This window comes from Paramormyrops kingsleyae, chromosome 12, assembly GCF_048594095.1.
Source record: "Paramormyrops kingsleyae isolate MSU_618 chromosome 12, PKINGS_0.4, whole genome shotgun sequence".
NCBI classification, from domain to species: Eukaryota; Metazoa; Chordata; class Actinopteri; order Osteoglossiformes; family Mormyridae; genus Paramormyrops; species Paramormyrops kingsleyae.
Genome location: NC_132808.1, coordinates 5,185,641 through 5,207,200, shown reverse-complemented (window position 1 = coordinate 5,207,200; position 21,560 = coordinate 5,185,641). Strand labels below are relative to the sequence as shown.

Below are 21,560 nucleotides of genomic sequence, written 5' to 3'. Positions count from 1 at the left end.
TGTCCAAATCAAATTTGTAGGTATGTCAGAAAAATAATAATACAGTACATAATATTAATAATACTAAATAATAACAAGAACAATAATAATAATCATAATATCGCTGGAGTGCTCATACTTGTATCTTCTGTGCAGTGATCCGATTGGTGTGTGGAATTCGGTAGAAGAAAACAGTTCCTACATTAAACTGCTCACTACAAAGTCTGTGGATTATCTTGAGTAACCGGGTCATGTCATATTTAGGCATAGTATTACAAAGTTTGCAGGCTTCGGCTGTGAAAGTCAGATACATCTGGGACTATTGAGGTTCACACCCAGTGTCTGTCTCCCAAAAGCTCCCTTTAACTGGAACCATTTAGTTGCTGAGGATCAAAGGAAGTATGACAATTTTGGGAAATGTGGTATTTCAGATGTTAGTTAAAAGATGCATTGCACCATGTCAGTTCAATGCAAACATCTATTGTTTTACAGAAATCTACCCCAAAAGTATTGAACACTGCTTTAGACAAGCCTGACCTGTACCAAAGCCCCTCCGCCCCCACACTCTGCAACTTTAGCTACACCTGTCCTAGTGCATGTCAATTTCATCACATCATTCATCAGCTAAGTTGCTTGCTGACAGTTCACACCAAACGGAACCACAAGCTTTTAAAAAAAAGTTTTATTGTCGACACACCCCCACCCTCCCAGTCGACATTTTTCACCACCGCCAACCACAGTTGATATAACCTTCTATCAAACACTCAGCTCCCCAGATTACTTTCTTTGTAGCAGTAGCTATGTAAACTCTGGTCTAGTTAAATACAAAACCAATCTGTCTTACTGTATAAATATACCAACACAAAAACACATAAACCAAGATCTATTGACTGATGTTAATAAAATAATTAGCAACATAATAAAATCATACACAGAATTTAATTACCTCCTCCTTGGATTGCCACCTTATCGTGGTGGAGGGGTTTGCGTGCCTCCGTGAACCTGGGGGCTATGTTGTCGGGGGCAATAGCCCCTGGTTGGGTCTCCCAAGGCAAAAAGGTCCCAGGGGAGGGGCCAGACAAAGAGCAATCCAAAAGAACCTCATGAAAAAGTACAAAATCAAAGTCCCGTTTCCCTCGCCCGGACTAGGGTCACCGGGGCCCCACCCTGGAGCCAGGCCTGGGGGAGGGGCCCGTTGGCGAGCGCCTGGTGGCCGGGCCTTGGCCCGTGGGGTCCGGCCGGGCACAGCCCGAAAGAGGCACGCGGGACTGTCCCCAGGTGGGCCCACCACCCGCAAGGGGAATGTCAGGGGTGCGGTGCATTGTGGATCGGGTGGCGGCCAAGGGAGGCCCTGGCGGTCCGATCCCCAGCTGACAAAACTGGCTTTCGGGACATGGAATGTCACCTCTCTGGTGGGGAAGGAGCCTCAGCTTGTGCGTGAGGTTTAGAGGTATCGACTAGATATAGTCGGGCTCACCTCAACACATAGCTTGGGTTCTGGAACCAATCTCCTGGAGAGGGGCTGGACGCTCTTTTACTCTGGAGTTGCGGCGGGTGAGCGACGCCGGGCTGGGGTGGGGCTATTGGTGGCCCCACAGCTCGGTGCATTAACAACGTGAGTTTACCCCGGTGAACGAGAGGGCTGTTTCCCTGCGCCTTCGGGTCGGGGATAGGTCTCTGACTGTCATCTGCGCTTATGCGCCGAATGTCAGTTCGGAGTACCCGGCCTTCTTGGATTCCCTTAGCGGTATGCTATTTGGCGTGCCGTGGGGGGATTCCATCGTTTTGCTGGGGGACTTCAACGCTCACATGGGCAATGACAGTGTGACCTGGAAGGGGGTGATTGGGAGGAACGGCCTCCCTGATCTGAATCCGAGTGGTGTTCTGTTATTGGATTTCTGTGCAATGCATGGTTTGTCCATAACGAACACCATGTTCGAGCATAAGGGTGTCCATAAGTGGACATGGTACGAACATGCCCGGGGCTACAGGTCGATGATCGATTTTATAATCGTATCATCTGATCTGCGGCCTTCCGTCTTGGACACTCGGGTAAAGAGAGGGGCAGAGCTGTCAACTGATCACCACCTGGTGATGAGTTGGCTCAGGTGGCGGGGGAGGAAACCGGTCAGACCTGGTAGGCCCAAGCGCATAGTGAGGGTCTGCTGGGAACGTCTGGCAGAGGCTCCTGTTCGCTGGAGCTTTAACTCGTGCCTCCGGCAGAATTCCGACTGCATGCCGGGGGAGGTCGGGGACATTGAGTCTGAATGGACACTGTTCCGGACCTCCATTGTGGAAGCGGCCGTACGGAGCTGTGGCTGCAGGGTGGTCGGTGCCTGTCGTGGCGGTAACCCCCGTACCCGATGGTGGACACCAGAGGTGAGGGGGGCCGTGAAGCTGAAGAAGGAGGCTTACCGGGAATTATTAGCCCGGGGGTCTCCGGAGGCAGCTGACGAGTACCGGCGGGCCAGGCGGAACGCAGCTCGGGCGGTCGCAGAAGCAAAAACCCGGGCGTGGGAGGAGTTCAGTGAGGCTATGGAAAGTGACTTTCGGTCGGCCTCAAAAAGGTTCTGGCAAACCATCCGGAGTATCAAGAGGGGGAAGCAGCTCCTGGTTCCTACTATTTATAGTGGGGGGGGGGGGTGCTGTTGACCTCACCTGGGGACATCACCCAGAGGTGGAAGGAATACTTTGAGGACCTCCTCAACCCTGCCTCAGATACATCTACGCACACTGCCTTTGAGACATCTGAGGGCACAGAGCCCGAGGGTGCTGGGGGGGGCTTGCACATCACTGGGGCTGAGATGGCCAGGGTGGTTAAAGAGCTCCGTGGTGGCCGGGCCCCGGGGGTGGACGAGATCCGCCCGGACTACCTGAAGGCTCTGGATGTTGTGGGGCTGTCGTGGCTGACACGCCTTCTCAACAGTGCGTGGAGGTCAGGGACGGTGCCGCTGGATTGGCAGACCGGGGTGGTGGTCCCCTTATTTAAGAAAGGGGACCGGAGGGTGTGTTCCAACTACAGGGGGATCACACTTCTCAGCCTCCCTGGGAAAGTCTATTCCGGGGTACTGGAGAGGAGGGTGAGATCGATAGTCGAATCTCGGATTCAGGAGGAACAATGCGGTTTTTGTCCTGGCCGTGGAACACTGGACCAGCTTTATACCCTTGCAAGGGTACTGGATGGGGCCTGGGAGTTTGCCTATCCAGTCTACATGTGTTTTGTGGATTTGGAAAAGGCTTACGACCGGGTTCCCCGAGGTGCTCTGTGGGGGGTGCTTCGGGAGTATGGGGTCCGGGGTCCGCTATTGTGGGCGATTCGGTCCCTGTACGAACGGAGCAGAAGCTTGGTCCGCATTGCCGGTAATAAGTCGGACGTGTTCCCGGTGCGGGTTGGGCTCCGCCAGGGCTGCCCTTTGTCATCGGTCCTGTTTATAATATTTATGGACAGGATTTCTAGGTGCAGCCAGGGTGTTGAGGGTGTCCAGTTTGGTGGCCTCAGGATTGCCTCGCTGCTTTTTGCAGACGATGTCATCCTGTTGGCTTCATCTGCTGGGGATCTCCAGCATGCACTGGGGCGGTTCGCAGCCGAGTGCGAAGCGGCAGGGATGAGGATTAGCACCTCCAAGTCCGAGACCATGGTTCTCAGCCGGAAACGGGTGGTTTGCCCTCTTCGGGTTGGGGAAGACGTACTGCCTCAAGTGGAGGAGTTTAAGTATCTCGGGGTCTTGTTCACGAGTGAGGGTAGGCAAGATCGGGAGCTGGATAGACTAATCGGAGCGGCGTCTACAGTTTTGCAGGCGCTTAACCGGTCCGTCGTGGCTAAGAAAGAACTGAGCCAAAAAGCAAAGCTCTCGATCTATTGGTCCATCTTTGTCCCTACCCTCACCCATGGTCATGAGCTATGGGTAATGACCGAAAGAATGAGATCGCGAATACAGGCGGCCGAAATGAGGTTTCTCCGCAGGGTATCTGGGCTTTCCCTTAGGGATAGGGTGAGAAGTTCGGATATCCGGGAGGGCCTCAGAGTAGAACCGCTGCTTCTTCACGTCGAAAGGAGCCAGTTGAGGTGGTTTGGACATCTGGTGCAGATGCCTCCTGGGCGGCTACCCGGAGAGGTTTTCCGTGCATGTCCTACAGGGAGGAGGCCCCGGGGCAGGCCCAGGACTCGCTGGAGGGATTATATCTCTCGGCTGGCCTGGGAACGCCTCGGTGTCCCCCCCGAGGAGCTGGTAGAGGTAGCTGGGGAGAGGGAGGTCTGGGTGCCTCTCCTGAAGCTGCTGCCCCCGCGACCCGAACCCCGGACAAGCGGCAGATGATGGATGGATGGATGGAATTTAATTACTGAAAGACAACAAAACACTTTGAATACATCACATTAATCGCAGTCCCACATTTCTCGTTGCAGATTACAGTTACGAGCATCTAAGCTTTGGCTGTGGTTCTGACATGCGTTTTCTCCATGCCAATACAGACAGAAAGGCCCAGGGCACATAATGTGACCTCTGACCTGCCCCAGGTTCTCAGAGAGCCTGTGTCTGGGGCAGGGTGGCATGACTGACTCCAATGGCCTCAAAAAAGCCCTCGAGTCCGGAGGAACTGCTGTTACTCTGCAGTCTCCTTACTCATCAGTGTAAAAGTAACACAACTAACAAAAACTAAGAAAACAAATTAAATCACAGGCCTGTGTATCAGAAGGGAACCAGTGTACTGGGAAGGTGTATTTGTAGAGTAGTTGAGGAATGTTTAAACTAGGAACTGGAGGGGCAGGGAGGTTAGTTAAGTATGTAACTGGGGGGAAACGGAAAGCCCCAAAAAATCATATTATAAGTGGGCACAGTAATAGGCCTACCCTTTGTTGTCTGTATTTAAACGCCAGGAGTATTAGGAATAAAATTCATGATTTAGAGGCTTTTATCTCATCGGACTCTTATGATATTATAGGAATAACTGAAACTTGGTTGAGAGAAAAGGATGAACAAGAATATAATATGGATGGTTACACATTGTTCCGTAAAGACCGTATAGGTAATAAGGGAGGTGGTGTTGCAGTATATGTAAAGGAAAACTTGCAGGCAAGGGAGCTTACTGATATAAGTAAAAGTACGGAAGCTATATGGGTAAAATTAGATGCTAAAAACTCAAATAGCCTAATTGTCAGTGTTTGTTACAGAGCACTTAATGTAGCTGCCGATGAAAGCAGATTGTTATACAGTGATATTAGGATTATGAGCAATAAAAATGATGTGGTAGTTATGGGTGATATTAATCTACCGGGGATGCAGTGGGACATTGTCGCTGGCCCTTCTGAAAATGAACTGGAGATGGTGGAATTAGTACAGGATTGTTTTTTTACTCAGTTTGTTAACACCCCTACCAGGGGAGATGCCATTCTTGATCTTGTTTTCTCTAATAACCAGGACAGGATTGGTAAATTAGACGTTTTAGAACCACTTGACAGTAGCGATCATGGTTTTAACATGGTTAAATTTGAGGTTAAGTTTAGTGCCCGAAGAGCAAAGTCTAAATCAAAAATATATAATGTTAGGAAGGCTAACTTCAATTGTATGAGATTAAAACTAGAAACTGTGAACTGGATGGAGTTAAATAACAAAACTGTTGAAGAGGCATGGGAATTTTTTAAAAGCACATTATTGCAAATGCAAGAGGACTTCATACCTGTTTCCAGCAAGAATAAATCTAGGAAATTGCAATCTAGGTGGTTTACTAGGGAAATAAAGTATAAAGTAAGGAGGAAAAGGGCTTTGTTCCAGAAATGGAAAATAACTGATGATGACAGAATAAAGCAAGAGTATCTAAATCTACAGGCTGAGTTAAAAAATGACATTAGACGAGCTAAAAGGAATGTCGAAAGGAAGATCGCTTTGGAGGGTAAGGATGATGTTAAAAGTTTATTCCAGTATTTTAACTCTAAAAGAGCTCTAAAAGCTGAAATTACTAATCTGCAGGATAGTAAGGCTCTTATAATTGAAAACAACAGTGATATAGTAAGTGAGTTCAATGATAGTTTTGCACGGGCATTCACTGTTGAGGACACTAGTAATTCCAGGTGGCCAGAGACAAGGCCGAGCCTGGTACGAGAGGCACCAAAGGGGGGTTACACACATAAACACACACACACAGATAACAAGGGAGGCCAGTATTCCAACTTTTATTGCCCAAAGATTTAGGGACCTACAGACAAGCAGAGTGGACCTCAAGGACAGGGGTCCCTCGACTTGGCACACACTCTGCCTTGCATACCACTCACCCAACAGACCAACACCCTAAAGAAAGTTTCATTTAAGTTTGGCTTTTGTATACCCTGTATATTGATTTACTCATGACTACTAGCCTCAATATACAGATAGGTTATGTTTGTATGTGTCCTTAGACAATCTAAGTGTTTTGTGTGCCACCTTTATAACCATGTTCACGGAGTATCACCTATTTTACCCCTTTGCACTTGAACACTTATATAAAGTTGAATAAATAAATAGGTATAGCTACCATTGTATCACTCCTGATTCCAAATCTGGTCAGTGGTTACCATGAAAGTGGATGTATCAAAAGTTATGCCAGCTTAATGAAAATCATCAGTAAAGGGAGAATCAGTTGGGTCATAAATCCCAAAAGGACTGATACAGACCCCCTTCCGAAAGCCTGCCAAATGGATGGCCAGCCATTGGTCCAGGAGTCGAATTCCTAGTCATCGCTATTCATGAACTTTAGACCATAAAAACCTGGCACCTCAGAACAAAAGGGGGCAAACAGATCATCAAGCGCAGAACGACCATCAGCAGTGCAAGAAATGGTGCGTTCGTTTTTCTCTCGGAACTCGGAAATTCCGAGTTGAGTGACATCACGTCCGACAATCTCCCGTTCGAGCTACCCACATCTCGGAACAAACATGGCTGCCTCCATGAACACGTTGCTGGGTGTTGTTGCTTTATATTTTAGCAGATTTGGAGTTTTCCAAATGGAGAAAATGGAGAAATGGAGATTTTTCCGAGAGACAAACAAGAAACACCAACTAGTCAAACCACATTAAAAGCTTTATAAAATATTTTAGTACATTCATAGCCATATTCTTTTTTTCGAACGGCAAACAAACTACGAACAAACCAAGCTGCCATGTTGAAAGTACGTCACAGGGGCAACTCGGACAACAAAATCTTGTCCGACTTCAACGTCATAAAAGAGGCGTGTTTCCGACAGGAAGTGACGTTTTTCGTGACGTTTTCATCCGAGTTCCAAGTTGGAGAGAAATAATCGAACGCACCAAAAGACCATCAGCTGAAGGAGCAGAAAAAGATCATCAAGGAGCAGAGAAAAGCCCATCAGCCCAAAGAGGCGCAGAAAAAGACCATCAGCCCGGGAGAAGAGAAGCCCACAAGAAGTCCTCCGGTGAAGGCCCAGCTGAACAAAGAACAGCACCCAAGACAAAGCTTCACCAGGAGAGAGAATCCAAAGGGGCTCCACTCTACTGCTCCAAACGCGGCGCCTTCCTGAGTGCCATCAGCTCAACAGCTCTGCCATCAACTGCCAAGCCCCCCCCCCCCCCCCCCCCCCACTCTTCAATCAAGTAAACCAACTTCCTTTCATTCTAACAACTTAAGCTGTTCTGTTAACCTGATATAAGACTTTAGGGTCATGTTTCCACAAAATGTGCTTGCTTTGTAGAACAGTATTTCCCTTTTAAGGTTACTCATTTAAATCCGGTCATTGCATTTTCATAATTACATTGTTTGTTTTTATTCCGTTATATCGTGTTTGTTGTTTGTGTTAGGTGTAATGTCTGTCTTATGTTAGTTGTAGTGTTAGCTAGGAATAAATGCATGTCTTTTACACAACTTCAGCCTCCGTTCATTGAGTGCTCACAATAGTCCCTGCCTCTGTGCGATCTTGCTACACGCTCTGAACCTCAAACTCGCCTGAAACATCGCGAGACTCTCTCTCATCGGCCGTGAGGGGAGCTTCGCTACCAATCGTTTACATTACCTGGTGATGCAGCTCGCTGGACGAGCCTTCTAACCCAGGTTACTGAGCGATACTGGTAATTAGTGAATCCCATTTAAGTCTCACATTAACAGACTCACGGGGATACCGCAATCGAGTTTGGAGGAGCCGACCATTCAGCATGACAATTGGTTAATAATCAGCATTAAATAATAATTAATTAAACTTAAATTAATTCAAACATATTGGTGGAGATATTAAAATTTACCTGAGCTAATAATTCCTACACTTTAGCTGATGTTTGCAAAGCCTAGCTAAGCTCAAAATAAATAAATCACAGGGCCCTGATGGCATCTTACCTATAGTGTTAAGAGAGATGAGGGACATTATTTGCCGACCCTTAACTTTAGGGTTTCAAAAATCCTTATCTGAAGGTGTGGTACCTTCTGATTGGAAGCATGCCAACATAACGCCCATTTTCAAAAAAGGGAATAGAAGTAATTTGTCAAACTATAGGCCAATCAGTCTAACTTGTATAACTGGTAAAGTTATGGAGGCTATAATCAAAGAGAAAATGGTAGATTACCTGGACTCAACTAACATTTTGAGGGATAGCCAGCATGGATTTAGGAGAGGTAGATCCTGTTTAACAAATCTGTTGGAGTTATTTTAGGAAGCTACTCAGGAAGTTGATGATAAGAAGGCCTATGATGTAATCTACTTAGATTTCCAAAAGGCTTTTGATGTTGTGCCCCACAAGAGGCTCTTACTTAAACTCAAAGCGACAGGTATTTTAGAAACTGTAGCGACCTGGATTGATAACTGGTTAACGGATAGGAAGCAGCGAGTAGTTATAAGAGGCACAATGTCACAGTGAGCCTGCGTTCATAGTGGGGTACCGCAGGGTTCAATTTTAGGACCACTATTGTTCCTAATTTACATAAATGATATAGACACCAATATATACAGTAAACTGGTGAAATTTGCAGATGACACCAAGGTGGGTGGTGTAGCAGATACTGAACTAGTGGCTCAGCAGCTACAGCGGGATCTTGATTTAATTAGTGACTGGGCCGATACCTGGCAGATGAAATTTAACATAGACAAATGTAAGGTACTCCATGTAGGGAGCAGAAATATAAAGTACAGGTATTTTATGGGACCTACTGAAATAAAGGTAGCTGATTATGAGAAAGACCTTGGTGTGTATGTTGATACTTCCATGTCTCATTCTCGCCAGTGCGGGGAAGCAATAAAAAAGGCCAATAGGATGTTGGGGTATATCTCCAGGTGTGTGGAGTTTAAGTCAAGGGAGGTAATGCTAAGATTATACAATTCCTTGGTGAGACCTCACCTAGAATATTGTGTGCAGGTTTGGTCACCATATCTTAAAAAGGACATTGTGGCCTTAGAAAAGGTGCAGCGTAGGGTCACAAGAATGATTCCTGGTCTTAGAGGAATGTCATACGAGGAAAGGTTAGTTGAGCTAAATCTGTTCAGCCTCAAGCAAAGGAGACTGAGGGGGGACATGATCCAGGTCTATAAGATTCTAACAGGTTTGGATGCTGTTCAACCGAATAGTTACTTCAGCATTAGTTCAAATACAAGAACTCGTGGCCATAGGTGGAAATTAGCGGGAGAACATTTCAAACTGGATTTAAGGAAGCACTTCTTTACACAGCGTGTAGTCAGAGTATGGAATAGTCTTCCTGATAACATAGTGCAAGCTGAATCCTTGGGTTCCTTTAAATCAGAGCTAGATAAGATTTTAACAACTCTGAGCTATTAGTTAAGTTCTCCCCAAGCGAGCTCGATGGGCCGAATGGCCTCCTCTCGTTTGTATAGTTCTTATGTTCTTAAGTTAGTCTCTGTTGTTACCCGACTCCTGGTGGAAATGGAACAGCCCCCCTACCCTCCCCAACACAAGTCAAGGCAGTGGAACAGTTTATCTTGCAGCATCTCATGCTTCGCCGAACATGCTAACCTGCTAACAGACTCAAGCAATTGTGTGCCACATGCATTCATCACCTTAAAGATGGCGAAGGGGCCCATCCATCACTGCCTAGACTTCTCACAATGTCTCACCGCAAAAGAGGCCAAGCCGCCTCCCTGTGACTCACACACCGCTGCGTGGGGAAATTAGCGACAGCGTTACATCACAGCAGCTGTGCCCTGTGTACATTATTTATTCATATGCAGAATAGATACTTGCTTATTCTGTGAGATCGCAGACAGCAGGAGAGTTAGGGGACGAGGCATATGGAAGGAAAGCAGAATGGTAGCTAACCCCGCTACATGCAAAGACTGTATGATCATGATGTAATTCTACTGCAGGAAGCCAAGGGTATCCGAGCCATATTTTGTTTTCAGTTAGAGTTGTTTTTGCTTGCAAACAAACTAGGGCTTGCTAAAATGTATTCAGCTGTGAGCTAAATCCTATTGATGCAGGGAACTGAAACCCGTCCTTGTTTTACTAACCGTTCAGACCTTGACAATGATAAGAAGAATTAATTAGCTGCAAAACTAAACGCGGCTGCAAAAGCTCAAGAACATTCTGCAAAGTTTAGACTTAAGTACCTCAAGGTTGTGCAGCTGTCTGATTCAACCCAAAAGCCCCTACAGTCGTCCCGAGAAATTGTTCATCTGTACTCACTGCCTTAGCACTAGATGTGAGTGTGTGCCCTGTTCGATTGGAGAAGAGAAGTTGTGTGCAGAGCTGAACTGCCAAGCTAAAATTAAATATGGTTTTTGCTTCAGGACTCTAGTTGAAAGAGCCACAACATCTGCATGTCCATTTAGGTGCCCCCCATATCCATCAGGGGGCACTGTCACTAATCCATTGGACGGTGACGGCAGCCTGGACCACGACACCTCTCTGAAAACTACCTGAAATCACGCACCTGGCATCCAGCTTTCCTGAGGTCACCTCAGCCACGCCTCAGCACCTCCTCCTTCCTGCACTGGATCCAAAACATTACCGATCATTGAGCTTGCGTCATTATACACCTGACGTATGTGTATCAGCCATAATTATGCATCGCGGCGAGGTGTCAAGCTTCAGTCCAAAAAGGGGAGTACGTCATGGTGCTTTAACACTTAAGACCCGTAACCATGACAAGCCACCACACTTTAGGCCTTCATTTTGTAACGTTTCTAAGCTTTTTGCAGTTACCATTTGCACACATGTTCATCCTACTCCCACTCTCTCCCAGTCTTTCCTCAACCTGGGAAACGCCCCTCCCCACAGAAAGTCCACGTGAGGCCTGGGTCTTGGCGGACATGGGGACTTGCTCCCTCCAGCTCCATGTGCGTTTGACCCAATAGCTATTTTAAGGACATGCTTCAGTCCCCAGCACCCCTTAACAGAATCTGGTGCCACTATGCTACACATCAGAGAGTTTACATGGCGTGCTGCTTATATGCACAGCCGTAATCTTACCGGCCTGAAGGGGATCTTAGAAAGGATCGTGCCATTCTGCAGTGATTAAAGTGACTGAAAAAGGAGGTGATGAGGAGGCGGATGGATTTAAACGACGCAGAAAGCTAAGACACACTAGCAGGGGCCCATCTGTTGCTGCTGCAAGGGCCAGTCGATCCTCTAGGTGACATAGCTGGCCACTTAGAGCAGTGTTCCTCATCCCAGGCTCTGAGGTTCCTGCACAGTCCACGTTTTTGCCACATCAGCAACTGCCTGCTACCCCACCTGCTGGCTGTTGGTGGTACTCACCCGAGCAGGAGCATTGACCACGGAGAGGCTGTAGCCATAGAGGAAGGAGGAGCCAAGGCAGCCGAAAAGGGCAGAGGACACCAGGCAGGCTGTGAGGCGCTGGGGAGAAGAAATCTGGGGTGAGGGGGTGCAGAAATCAGGGGTGAGGGTCACTTCACACAGCATTCAGCAAGACCTTTATATTTAAAACAGTCACTGCCCTGGATTACAAAGGATGAGCTTACGGACAGAAATAAAGAAATTGCTCCTGTTTAACAGAGAAAGCCTGCTTTTGCCAGCAGGGGCAGAGTAACTAAGGAAGATGTGTTGGCTGCTGGCCACAGCGCTTTTGGGTTGATGGCAGTGACCAGAACCCTTTCTGGTATTCCGTGGAAGGTGCCCCACATGTTCCAGGGCTTAACTACTGCCTCCCCTCTCCAGCAGGTTACGCCAGGGGCAGTGCCCTGGATGACATCATTGAAGGAGATGCAGCATTTGGAAACAGTGCTGGGAGTGACACTGACATGACTGTGAGGTCAGGCGCCCGGCAGCACGACGGAGGTGTCGGGAGTGACAGCGGTCAGGTGACTGTGAGGTCAGGCGCCCGGCAGCACGACATAGGTGAGAGGTCTGAAAGTGTGATGATTTAACATGGAATGACCCAGTTTTAAGATAGAGGGTTGACGCTTCATTGGATATCAGCAGCCTGGCTACTGTAGGGTACACTGCATTTTTTGAATATCAGCTTTCACAAAACTCTGCACATTCTTTAGCTATTTTATTGCATATTAATGTGTTTCTTAAGCACTGGTCCATGGTGCAGTAGCAGGCCACAAACCTAACATGAAGCCCATCAGTGAAATTTGCCAAGGGGATAGAACTGGGTGACATAAGCCAATTTATATCAACTTATCATCAAACAAAATGTAAACGATAAGAAAACAAGACATTTAGATAAACTACCTATACGGAACATTGCTTGATAGCACACATCAGCATCACACCACAGAGATTAGTGCAATTCCACCAATCACGTGGTAGTCTTTTAAAAACAGGCAACCTATGCCCTAGAAACACACAGCAAGGTTGATTAAGTTGGAGAAGCCACACGGTACTGGTTTAATAATATATTACGTAAGCGATAAGCACTCCCTCAGCGTCCGTGACGAACGTAACAGCTTAGCAGCCACATCGTTTTAATAAGGAGATAAAACAGTGAGAAGATGTCAGTGGTGTGTTGGTACGTTTTGCAGTTTAATAAAGTCCTGCACTCAACACGTGCTGAGCACACACAGGTGAGCACACACAGGTGAGCACACGTCCACCAGCGGACAGAGAGAAAATATGTCGCGTCAACCACCCAGTCAGCAGTGTAAACTGTGAGAGGGACTTCTCACCCACGAACAGGGTAATAAATACGTTTCACAATGGGATTTTCTGCTTTAAACTACCAGTATTTTAAGCTATCAGCTCACTTTTAAAGCCTAACAGTTCATGTATTTGCAGGTCAAGACAAACATCAGCAATAGGCTGCAAGGAGACCATCTTGCAGCCTGCGTGCGGATCTCAGTAAATGAGCCAGACGTTTCTGACTTCCCATATCAAGAGGCTCTTGAAATGTTCTTCCAGAAGCCCAGAAAGATACACTGAAGTGACAAAAGCTGCACACTTTTTGGATAATTGTCATAAAAAGAAATGTTCAGATGTTTAGTTCAGTTGTTATATTGACTGCTGTCAAGAAAAGAAACACCTGAAGACCATGAATCCTGTCGGTGTCCGTCAGTTTACAGTCTATTCAGTTGATCACCTTCTGAATCTGAATCTGTTTAAGGGAAATTTCTAAAAGAATTTTAAGCCAAAATGAAACATCCCTGCCAGACGGTCCAGGTTTCTGCTCCCAGAAAGACTGCAGAAGACTGTGAACTACACAGAGTCTGAGTCAGAGTCTGAAGGTAGAAAGTGAGGGAGGGGCCTCCATTCCATGGTAATCCTGCCCATTCCCAATGACATGTAATTGCCCACTCAGAAGGGGCAACCCCACGGTGACCATGACAGCAATTTCCCAGCTTAGCGAAGGGGCTGATCGCAGCGAGCACCTCATCACTTATTTGGGAGACAAGCCAGAGCACTACAGCGATGGGTCTCACTGAAAACGAGAAAGGTGCCCCGGCACCTTCGGGGCTGACGGGGGGGGACACATTTCCTCAGGGACACCAGGTCTGGAGGCAGCGATGGTGCATCTCACCTTTTCTGTGGGCTTCGGAATGTCGGCCTTGTGATTTCCAGTATGCTGGCTTTCCTGACCGTTATCCATTTTTGAGTGTCAGAGCACTGGGGGAAAATAAAGAAAAAGTCACATTGTAGCACATCTGAGTGTCAGAGCACTGAGGGAAAATAAAGAAAAAGTCACATTGGAGCACATCTGAGTGTCAGAGCACTGGGGGAAAATAAAGAAAAAATCACATTGTAGCACATCTGAGTGTCAGAGCACTGGGGGAAAATAAAGAAAAAGTCACATTGTAGCACATCTGAGTGTCAGAGCACTGGGGGAAAATAAAGAAAAAATCACATTGTAGCACATCTGAGTGTTTACTCAGCGCAAGCGGATCGAAATTATAACAGAACATGATTTTTTTTGGAACATTGTCAAACATAACATTTACCACAGCACCCTCTCTATAAAACGGTCCATAAAATGTTTAGAAAGGGGTTACCAACTTTGGTCAGTTGCCTGGCATGAGATATTCAGTTCGAGAGAAGTCTGCACACACATTTACATGTATGTAACAATTTTATTACATTGCACATAGTCTGTATGGTTGGCAAACTACCCCAATGCTTTTGATATATTTTTAGGTTTTTAATGGGATAATATAGATTTGCCGTTAGATTTCTTGCGTGAGTGTCTGAAATGGTGTATATAAATCTTAAATCATATTATCTCAAAGAAGGGCACAGAAAGGCAAAAAAAAAACACAAGTTAAATGTTTATTGATGCTTTGCAGTGGGGATTTCAGTACTTTCAATACCAGCAAGGAAATTGAATTCACTACTGGAATTCAGTACTTCAGTCAATACTAAAGACCACCACACAGACGCAGTGCATTGACGTACAAAAGTAGCCTGCCACTGTGTGGCAGTTTGTGGAATTGCCTGCCTCTGCTAGGAATTGAGAAAATGAACAGTTTTCATTACAAGTTCTGTTTTTATTTTTTTGTTCATACATGAGGAATGTTGTTCCCAGTGGACCATGACACGGTTGAGATGGGAAGTAGAAGTGCATTGTTTTCTTTCACAAAATCCATTGATCAGTTTTAAGTCATTATTCATTAGTCTTATGTTTTTATATCCTTATATATATATATATCACAAGCTGACCATATCACCAAGGAAGCACAGAGGATGTACTTTCTACAGCAGCTGAAGAAATCGCAGCTCTACACAGCCATCACTGAGTCCATCCTCACGTCTGCATTGACAGTCAAGTCCATCACAATACGGGAGAAGCCCAGTCTCAAACGCATTGTCAGTGCAGCTCAGAAGATCGCCAGCTGTGACCTGCCCTCCCTCAACACCTTTATGCCCCCAGGGCCAAGAAACAAATTGGGATCATTCCTAACCCCCTCACCCTGCCCACAGCATCTATCTTCTGGGATGAGATTCCAGGACATCAAGACACAAAAGATACACTTTCCTGAGCAGTGGTCCCACTGAAACAGTTATTTTACTTACGTATGATCTTGTGTTGGCTTTCAGTTGAGTGTGAGATGTTTTAAGTCTCTCTGTTCCGTGTTTAGCAGACACACTCCTTTTAGGTCTGAAAGTACATAGCCAATACACCTCATTCTGAAGTTCAGCCCTCGTGGGTCTCAGGGTTAGAGCTGGGCGGTATGACCAAAAATTTATATCACGGTATTTTTCGAAGTTATAACGGTATACGGCGGTATTTTTTTTTAAGTATGACCGGGCCTCTACCACATTTTACAGGACATTATTTTGTTTTACGTTTTTGCATTGCTCCCACATTAACTATTCATCCATTTTTCTGACGCAGCTTAATAGCAACTGTGGTCCGGGATGTCGGTCTTTAAGATGCTTCGCCAAGTTTGACGTTCTACTTGACTTCGTCGCTATAACTTTGTAGTGCTGTTTGCATAGAGGCTTATCGGCATCCTTAGCCTTTCCATGCTCATCTGCAAAATACTTCCAAACGGCAGCTTTGCACTTTTTTCTTTTTTGTGTGTGTGTGTGTGTGTGTGTGTGTGTGTACGCGCGCCTGCGCTGTAGCGGTGCTGTGTGAAGTGTGGCGAATGGCGAAAACCGCACTGTTGGTATCAATAATGGTGAAAATGAGTATCTAATAAGATACTAATTTTTAATAACGATTAGTATCTGAGAATCGATTTTTGACAACCCCAGTGTCTCATTTTCACCAGCGTCAGCTATATCTACCGTTTCTGATCTTTAGAACAAGGAATAATTAAGGTACGTTTTTAGCGGTGCAGCAGTGAAAAAGGTCCCCCCTTAAAGTTTCCAGCTGCGCCACTTTCCGAACGTTGTGTAGGCTATTTAAATCGGTATTGCGGTATAAGAAAAAATCATATCATAACAATAATAAAAAACGGATTTCGGTATGAACCGGTGTACTGCCCAGCACTACTCAGGGTCCAGACTTTTCTTTTGTTTTGTATTTTTTTAGACCTCCAGCAACTCACAGGATTAATTATCAGGATAATCCCATCAGTCCCACAGCAGCAGGTCAAGGAGTGTGTTTATTAGAAAGTGAAAATTGGAATGCATTCTCATCACCTGACTCACGTGGCATTACAGGAGCCTGCACCAATAAGCAAATGATGCACTTTAAGTCCTCTCTTTACCTCCAGATCTTCTACACACAGTACCACATTGTCAGAGACGCCTTTTCCCTTGTGTCCCAGGACACTGCAGGCGCCAAAGGGCCCAGCCCCCCAGGATGAGTCCTCTATGCCCCACAACAGCCTGCCCTGTGCGGCCTGTCTAAAAACCTCATTTAATTGCAGCTTCCGGCTTTAATCACAGTGTATGGAGACACTGAGCTGTTCCCCATCTATATTTCTATCATTCTTATTTAATCACAGTGTATGGTGACACTGAGCTGTTCCCCATCTATATTTCTATCATTCTTATTTAATCACAGTGTATGGTGACACTGAGCTGTTCCCCATCTATATTTCTATCATTCTTATTTAATCACAGTGTATGGTGACACTGAGCTGTTCCCCATCTATATTTCTATCATTCTTATTTAATCACAGTGTATGGTGACACTGAGCTGTTCCCCATCTATATTTCTATCATTCCTATTTAATCACAGTGTATTTGTACTGGTTTTGTACTGCGGGAGGAAATCCATGTGAAATGAGGGAACAGGCAATTTCCACACCCCCTGGGCGGGGGCACGATTCAAACCCACAACCGCAGAGGTGTGAGGCTACAGTGCTGCCCAATATAGCAACATGTGGATTCTGCGGTGCCAGCCCAGCTGAAAACTTCGCTGTTACACTTAGTGAATCTATAAATCTCATTAGGTTGTTCCCAGGAAGCATCCGGTCACAGAAAAAGATCAAAGTACCTTGTCAGATTAGGTAACAGCTACTGTCCTTTACATCTGTGACTATCAGCTACAGAGCCCCTCGAACCCAGACCTGCTGGAGGAAGCCCCACAATCAATCAGAGGAGGTTTTAAATGTCTTTTTTTTTGTTTCAGATGTGATTAGGAACTGAATGAGAGCATCACCCCAACCGGCAGCATCACGGTTAACCGGCAGTCTGCCTGCAGCAGCCATTTTTACCCAAAGCATCTTATATGTGGATTAAAATGTTCCTCTCATTTGAGTACTGATGCAACTCGGATTTAACGGTGCACCCAGCTTAAGGACACAATGGCTGCCGGACCTTCAGGATCTTGAACACATTTAATGACTGTTTGCGTTTCATGCAATGCCATCGTGCGGGACAGACAGGCTGTGCTGTGTCACTGCCCCACCATAACTCTCTGACCCCCCCACAGCCACCAGCGGACCGGGCCACGGCAGGTCCAGTCTGAGGTGACACAGTACTGCATCCTCTCCTCTACGCAGCAGAGTCCAAATGCACTGGGTAACAGGGGAGGCTGAAAAGCAGGAGAGCTAAACACAAAACAGCGGGAGCCGACGGAGTCAAGGCCGTTCAGTATACCCTGGCAGAGAGCCAGACGCGTCGACTTGGGGCGCGGGGCAGATGCCCAGGCGCGCACCCCCATCCCCGCCAGCACTGCAGCTGCTTTCCAATGTTTTCACTGCGGCTCATTTTCATTACATGTTAAATTATGTTAATTATGCAGCTTCTGCGGCTGAAATTACAGGACGCGCGGAGAGTAAGTTGTGAATTGGGCCTCGCAGGCAGTGAGGGAGGGTTTCTAACGGATTTTATGGCAAGCAAGTGACCCGGGCACGCCTGCAGGGGGCGGTGTTGCATGCCATTTTGTAATGTTTACTTGGGGTTGGGGTGATCCAGTGTAAATAGACATTTGAGGTCAAACTCTAGCCTAGAGCCCCAGTCACCTCTGCTGCAAGAGTAAGCAAAGGTACTCTGCCAACCCCCAAATACTTACCTCCATCTGTAAACAATTATGTCCCTGACAGCAACTGGTAAATAAAACCGGAAATGAGCTAAAATCATAATAAATATATTTTCTCTAAATGAATACAGAAACACCACGTTTGCAATGGCAAAAGGGAGACAGAGAATACTGGGGAACATGGGAAAGGACAAGCAGCCCCACCGCGGCGCAGAGCATGCTGGCTTTATGGTGACCCTCACAGGGCCCTCCAGCTGCCAGCATTACACGGTTGTCCGGGAGACTGAAGCTATCCGGGTCAGGTGCCTGGCTTGGAGGTGCACCGGCCGCTCCCCCCCCAGGGGAGAGGGATCATAGCAGCACCAGTCAAAGCCTTAAACACCACCTGGCGCCCCCCACAGGTTAGGCGTGGAGGTATGAGGTGTTTACGGTGGTGCCCCAGCCGAGCCTCTGGCGCTTCAAAGGAGCACCTGCCCTCCTGGAGCCCGACGATGTCAGGTAATAAATCTCAGGCAGCATGTCCTGCCTGGCCGAAGCGGCGCGGCGCGGCCATGAGCCACCTTCACCGCGGTTAATCTCCAGCACTCACCCTGCGGCGGATCCTTCCGGAGCTCCTGCCTGCACGCCGTGTGCCAGGCCCACGGCCACCCAGCCTGCACTGCTGCCCCCGAGCCTCGCCAATCATTAACATGGCCCCTCCCCAGTCACACGTCTATGCTGGGAGCACAAGATCAGTGGGCTTGCCTTCGGCCTGCCACTGGGACCGCCTGTGCAATCCTGTCCCTCTCTGGTAGCGGCGGTCGCCTTTCTCTGCCGTTCCGGCATCATACAACAGTAAGTCCACTGCAATCTCTGTAAAATAAAAATGTGTAGTACAATTCCTAACCAATGGGTGGCACTGTTGCCGCACACCTTCTGGGATGGGGGTTGAAATCCCACTCCACAAGTGATAAATCGTGCAGTTGGGTGAATTGCTGGTAATAGCTTTCTCATTGTGGATGTGTCCTGCAGGGGTCTGCTATCATTGTCAGGTTGTATCCGAACCAAGTGGACTATTCTGCCTGGGATCGGCTCCAGCTCCCCCACATAGGAGGAATCACATGCTGTTTGGCATGTTAAGTTGTTCACAACCTTGAAGTTTTGATTTTTCCCTTTAACCTGGGAAATAAAAGAGCGTTTGAGAGCTCAGGCAGATTGAAGCCAGCGGTAATGCCAATCTCACGGCCAGTAGTCACCGACACGCTCCTGTACTCAAGCTGACTTACAAAGCACGTGTGGTTTCATTAAAGCCAGCAGTGGTCATTTGTGCAAAAGCTTCTCTGTGCCTCACTTATTACCAGCTAATCAAACAACTCCTGCTTTCACTCTCTAGCGGTCTGTGACACTGCCTATCTGCTGATATAAAGGTACAACCACAGAACCCTGACTCAGCAGGTTTTTGTTGCAAGTACACATTCTTAACCATTACGCCCCCTGCTTGTCAGACAAGCATCTGCATGACTAACGGGAGCACTGCTTTCATATGTTATTGAGAGAATGCTGGATGAAATATATATATATAAGAATAACTGGGATTCAGGGCAGTACCCACACAAGCCCGCTGCGGTCGGCTTCGTCAGTCTGTCATCTCTGCACTGTTCCCTAAGTGGCTGCGTGGAAAGCTTGGTCTCCAATGTGAACCCGAGATTTAATACATCTCAGCAACACCCTTCTAAGGCAGAAAATAGGGAGGGAGAGAATGAAAATGGGCTAGAGAGAGAGGAGGCGTGCCGCAGGTGCTGTTAGTACGCAGTGCACGATGGCGGAGCGTCAGGAATCGGCCTGAAGGATCAATGCCCTTATCAAACGCCTGCCCTCCACAGGCATTAAATCAGCAACCTTCGGCATAACGCCTTTATTGTTCATTTCCAGTGTCGAAGTTCAGCTGCCACCAACAGCGTCGCTTCCCAATGCAGAGTTTACAAGAACCATTAGGGGTTGCAACACTGATGAGAACTGGGGGGGGGCGGGTCCACACAAAGAAAAATATAAAATTTCTCCATTGAAGAGTATAAGTAGGAATCCATTTTTTAAAACTGGGAATCATAGAAGTTCTCTTGTGATGCCACACACACACACACACTGTTGCCTCCTTGCGGCCATTTTCAGTATTGCTTGGATATTGTGCATACATAGTCTATAACCTGTTATTAAACTTAATACAACAGCCGTTGAGGATAAAATAGAACCACTCTTCTTTAATAAAAAGTTTGATTTTTGAGAAGGAATTTCACTTAAATTCATATGAGCTGCACTTGAAAAAGGATTAGACTAACATCCATTCAGCAGCTGGTCCCATTCACAGTGAGTTACGCATTACTGTGCGAAATAACTCCCCATTGTAACTCCTTCACACAGCGAAATATTTCACACATTCCTGTCAAACTAAGGCTAAGACTTGTCATGTGACATGTAGCAGTAGCCATGGCAACAGCTTTCACTTTCTGTAGAAAGGTGGCCCATGTCCTCATTGATATTGGGGGAGATTCGGGATTAAATGTACCTGAGATATGATGGAGCGTCGTTTCCCTCCCTCACTTATCAAAGTGTTTTTTATAAGCATGTTCAGCTGTAAACTGCAGTGTTACGCCCCACAGTGTGTCATTTCGGCTACTGGATGGACACGATGTACATACACATACCTATTCCACTGACATGTATTAACCTGCAAGGACCTGAGATACTAGGAATTACTAGGCAAATGTGTATTTTGCTTTATCTTCTCTTCTGTCCAACTATTTCAGTTCAGATTAATCTCCAAAAAAGAATGGACTGTTTAAAAATAGAGCAGCTATTTGTGTAGCGCAATTGCGTGCAGCTAAAAAATGATCTTAGAGTGGAAAAGAACAAGAGTAAAGTTAACAGTAAACTGCAATCTGAACATAATCTCCGGAAGTACTAGGTGCAGTGTGCTGTGTGACACTGCCAAGATCACAAAGGCTGAAACATAACCTCAACTCTGTAAGGCACACAAGCTAAAACGTCAAGAATGGGCACAGACACGTCATGAGACTGATTTTACAAAGTTTTCGCCGACAGATGAGATTAGAGTGATGGACAGGCCAGGGGATGGAGACCTTCAGGCACCAGCAAGCGGGTAGAGGAGCGATGCTGTGGACTACAGATATCAGGCATGAACTTCTCCAACCTTCACAACTGAAGGTTGTCCATCCCCTGGACTGTTGATGTGAAAGTTAAACTACAAGATCTACTGCCAATTTCTAGAAGATAACATGACAAATAATCATAATGAACTAAATCCCATGTTATCTGCTACCAAGT

The 21,560-nt window shown here is 46.6% G+C and overlaps 1 protein-coding gene across 11 annotated transcripts in view; it reads right to left on the bottom strand.

Annotated features, from left to right (window-relative positions):
• The window catches only part of slc2a9l2 (solute carrier family 2 member 9, like 2), a 130,542-nt gene that overhangs the window by 104,638 nt on the left and 4,344 nt on the right, over positions 1–21,560 (bottom strand). For 4 of the 11 annotated variants that reach the window (XR_011994009.1, XM_072718541.1, XM_072718532.1 and 1 more), the window contains exons 1-3: positions 18,829–18,916; positions 13,887–13,972; positions 11,663–11,776 (exon numbers count right to left, since the gene is read on the bottom strand). Coding sequence is in view for 10 of the 11 variants with exons in the window: in XM_072718541.1 (XP_072574642.1) it covers positions 11,663–11,776; positions 13,887–13,955 (183 nt within the window). In the remaining variant the exon portion in view is untranslated. Of the gene's footprint in view, positions 1–11,662; positions 11,777–13,886; positions 13,973–18,828; positions 18,917–21,560 lie in introns of those variants that run through there. The other 7 variants (XM_072718536.1, XM_072718534.1, XM_072718535.1 and 4 more) reach the window with 3 other exon arrangements.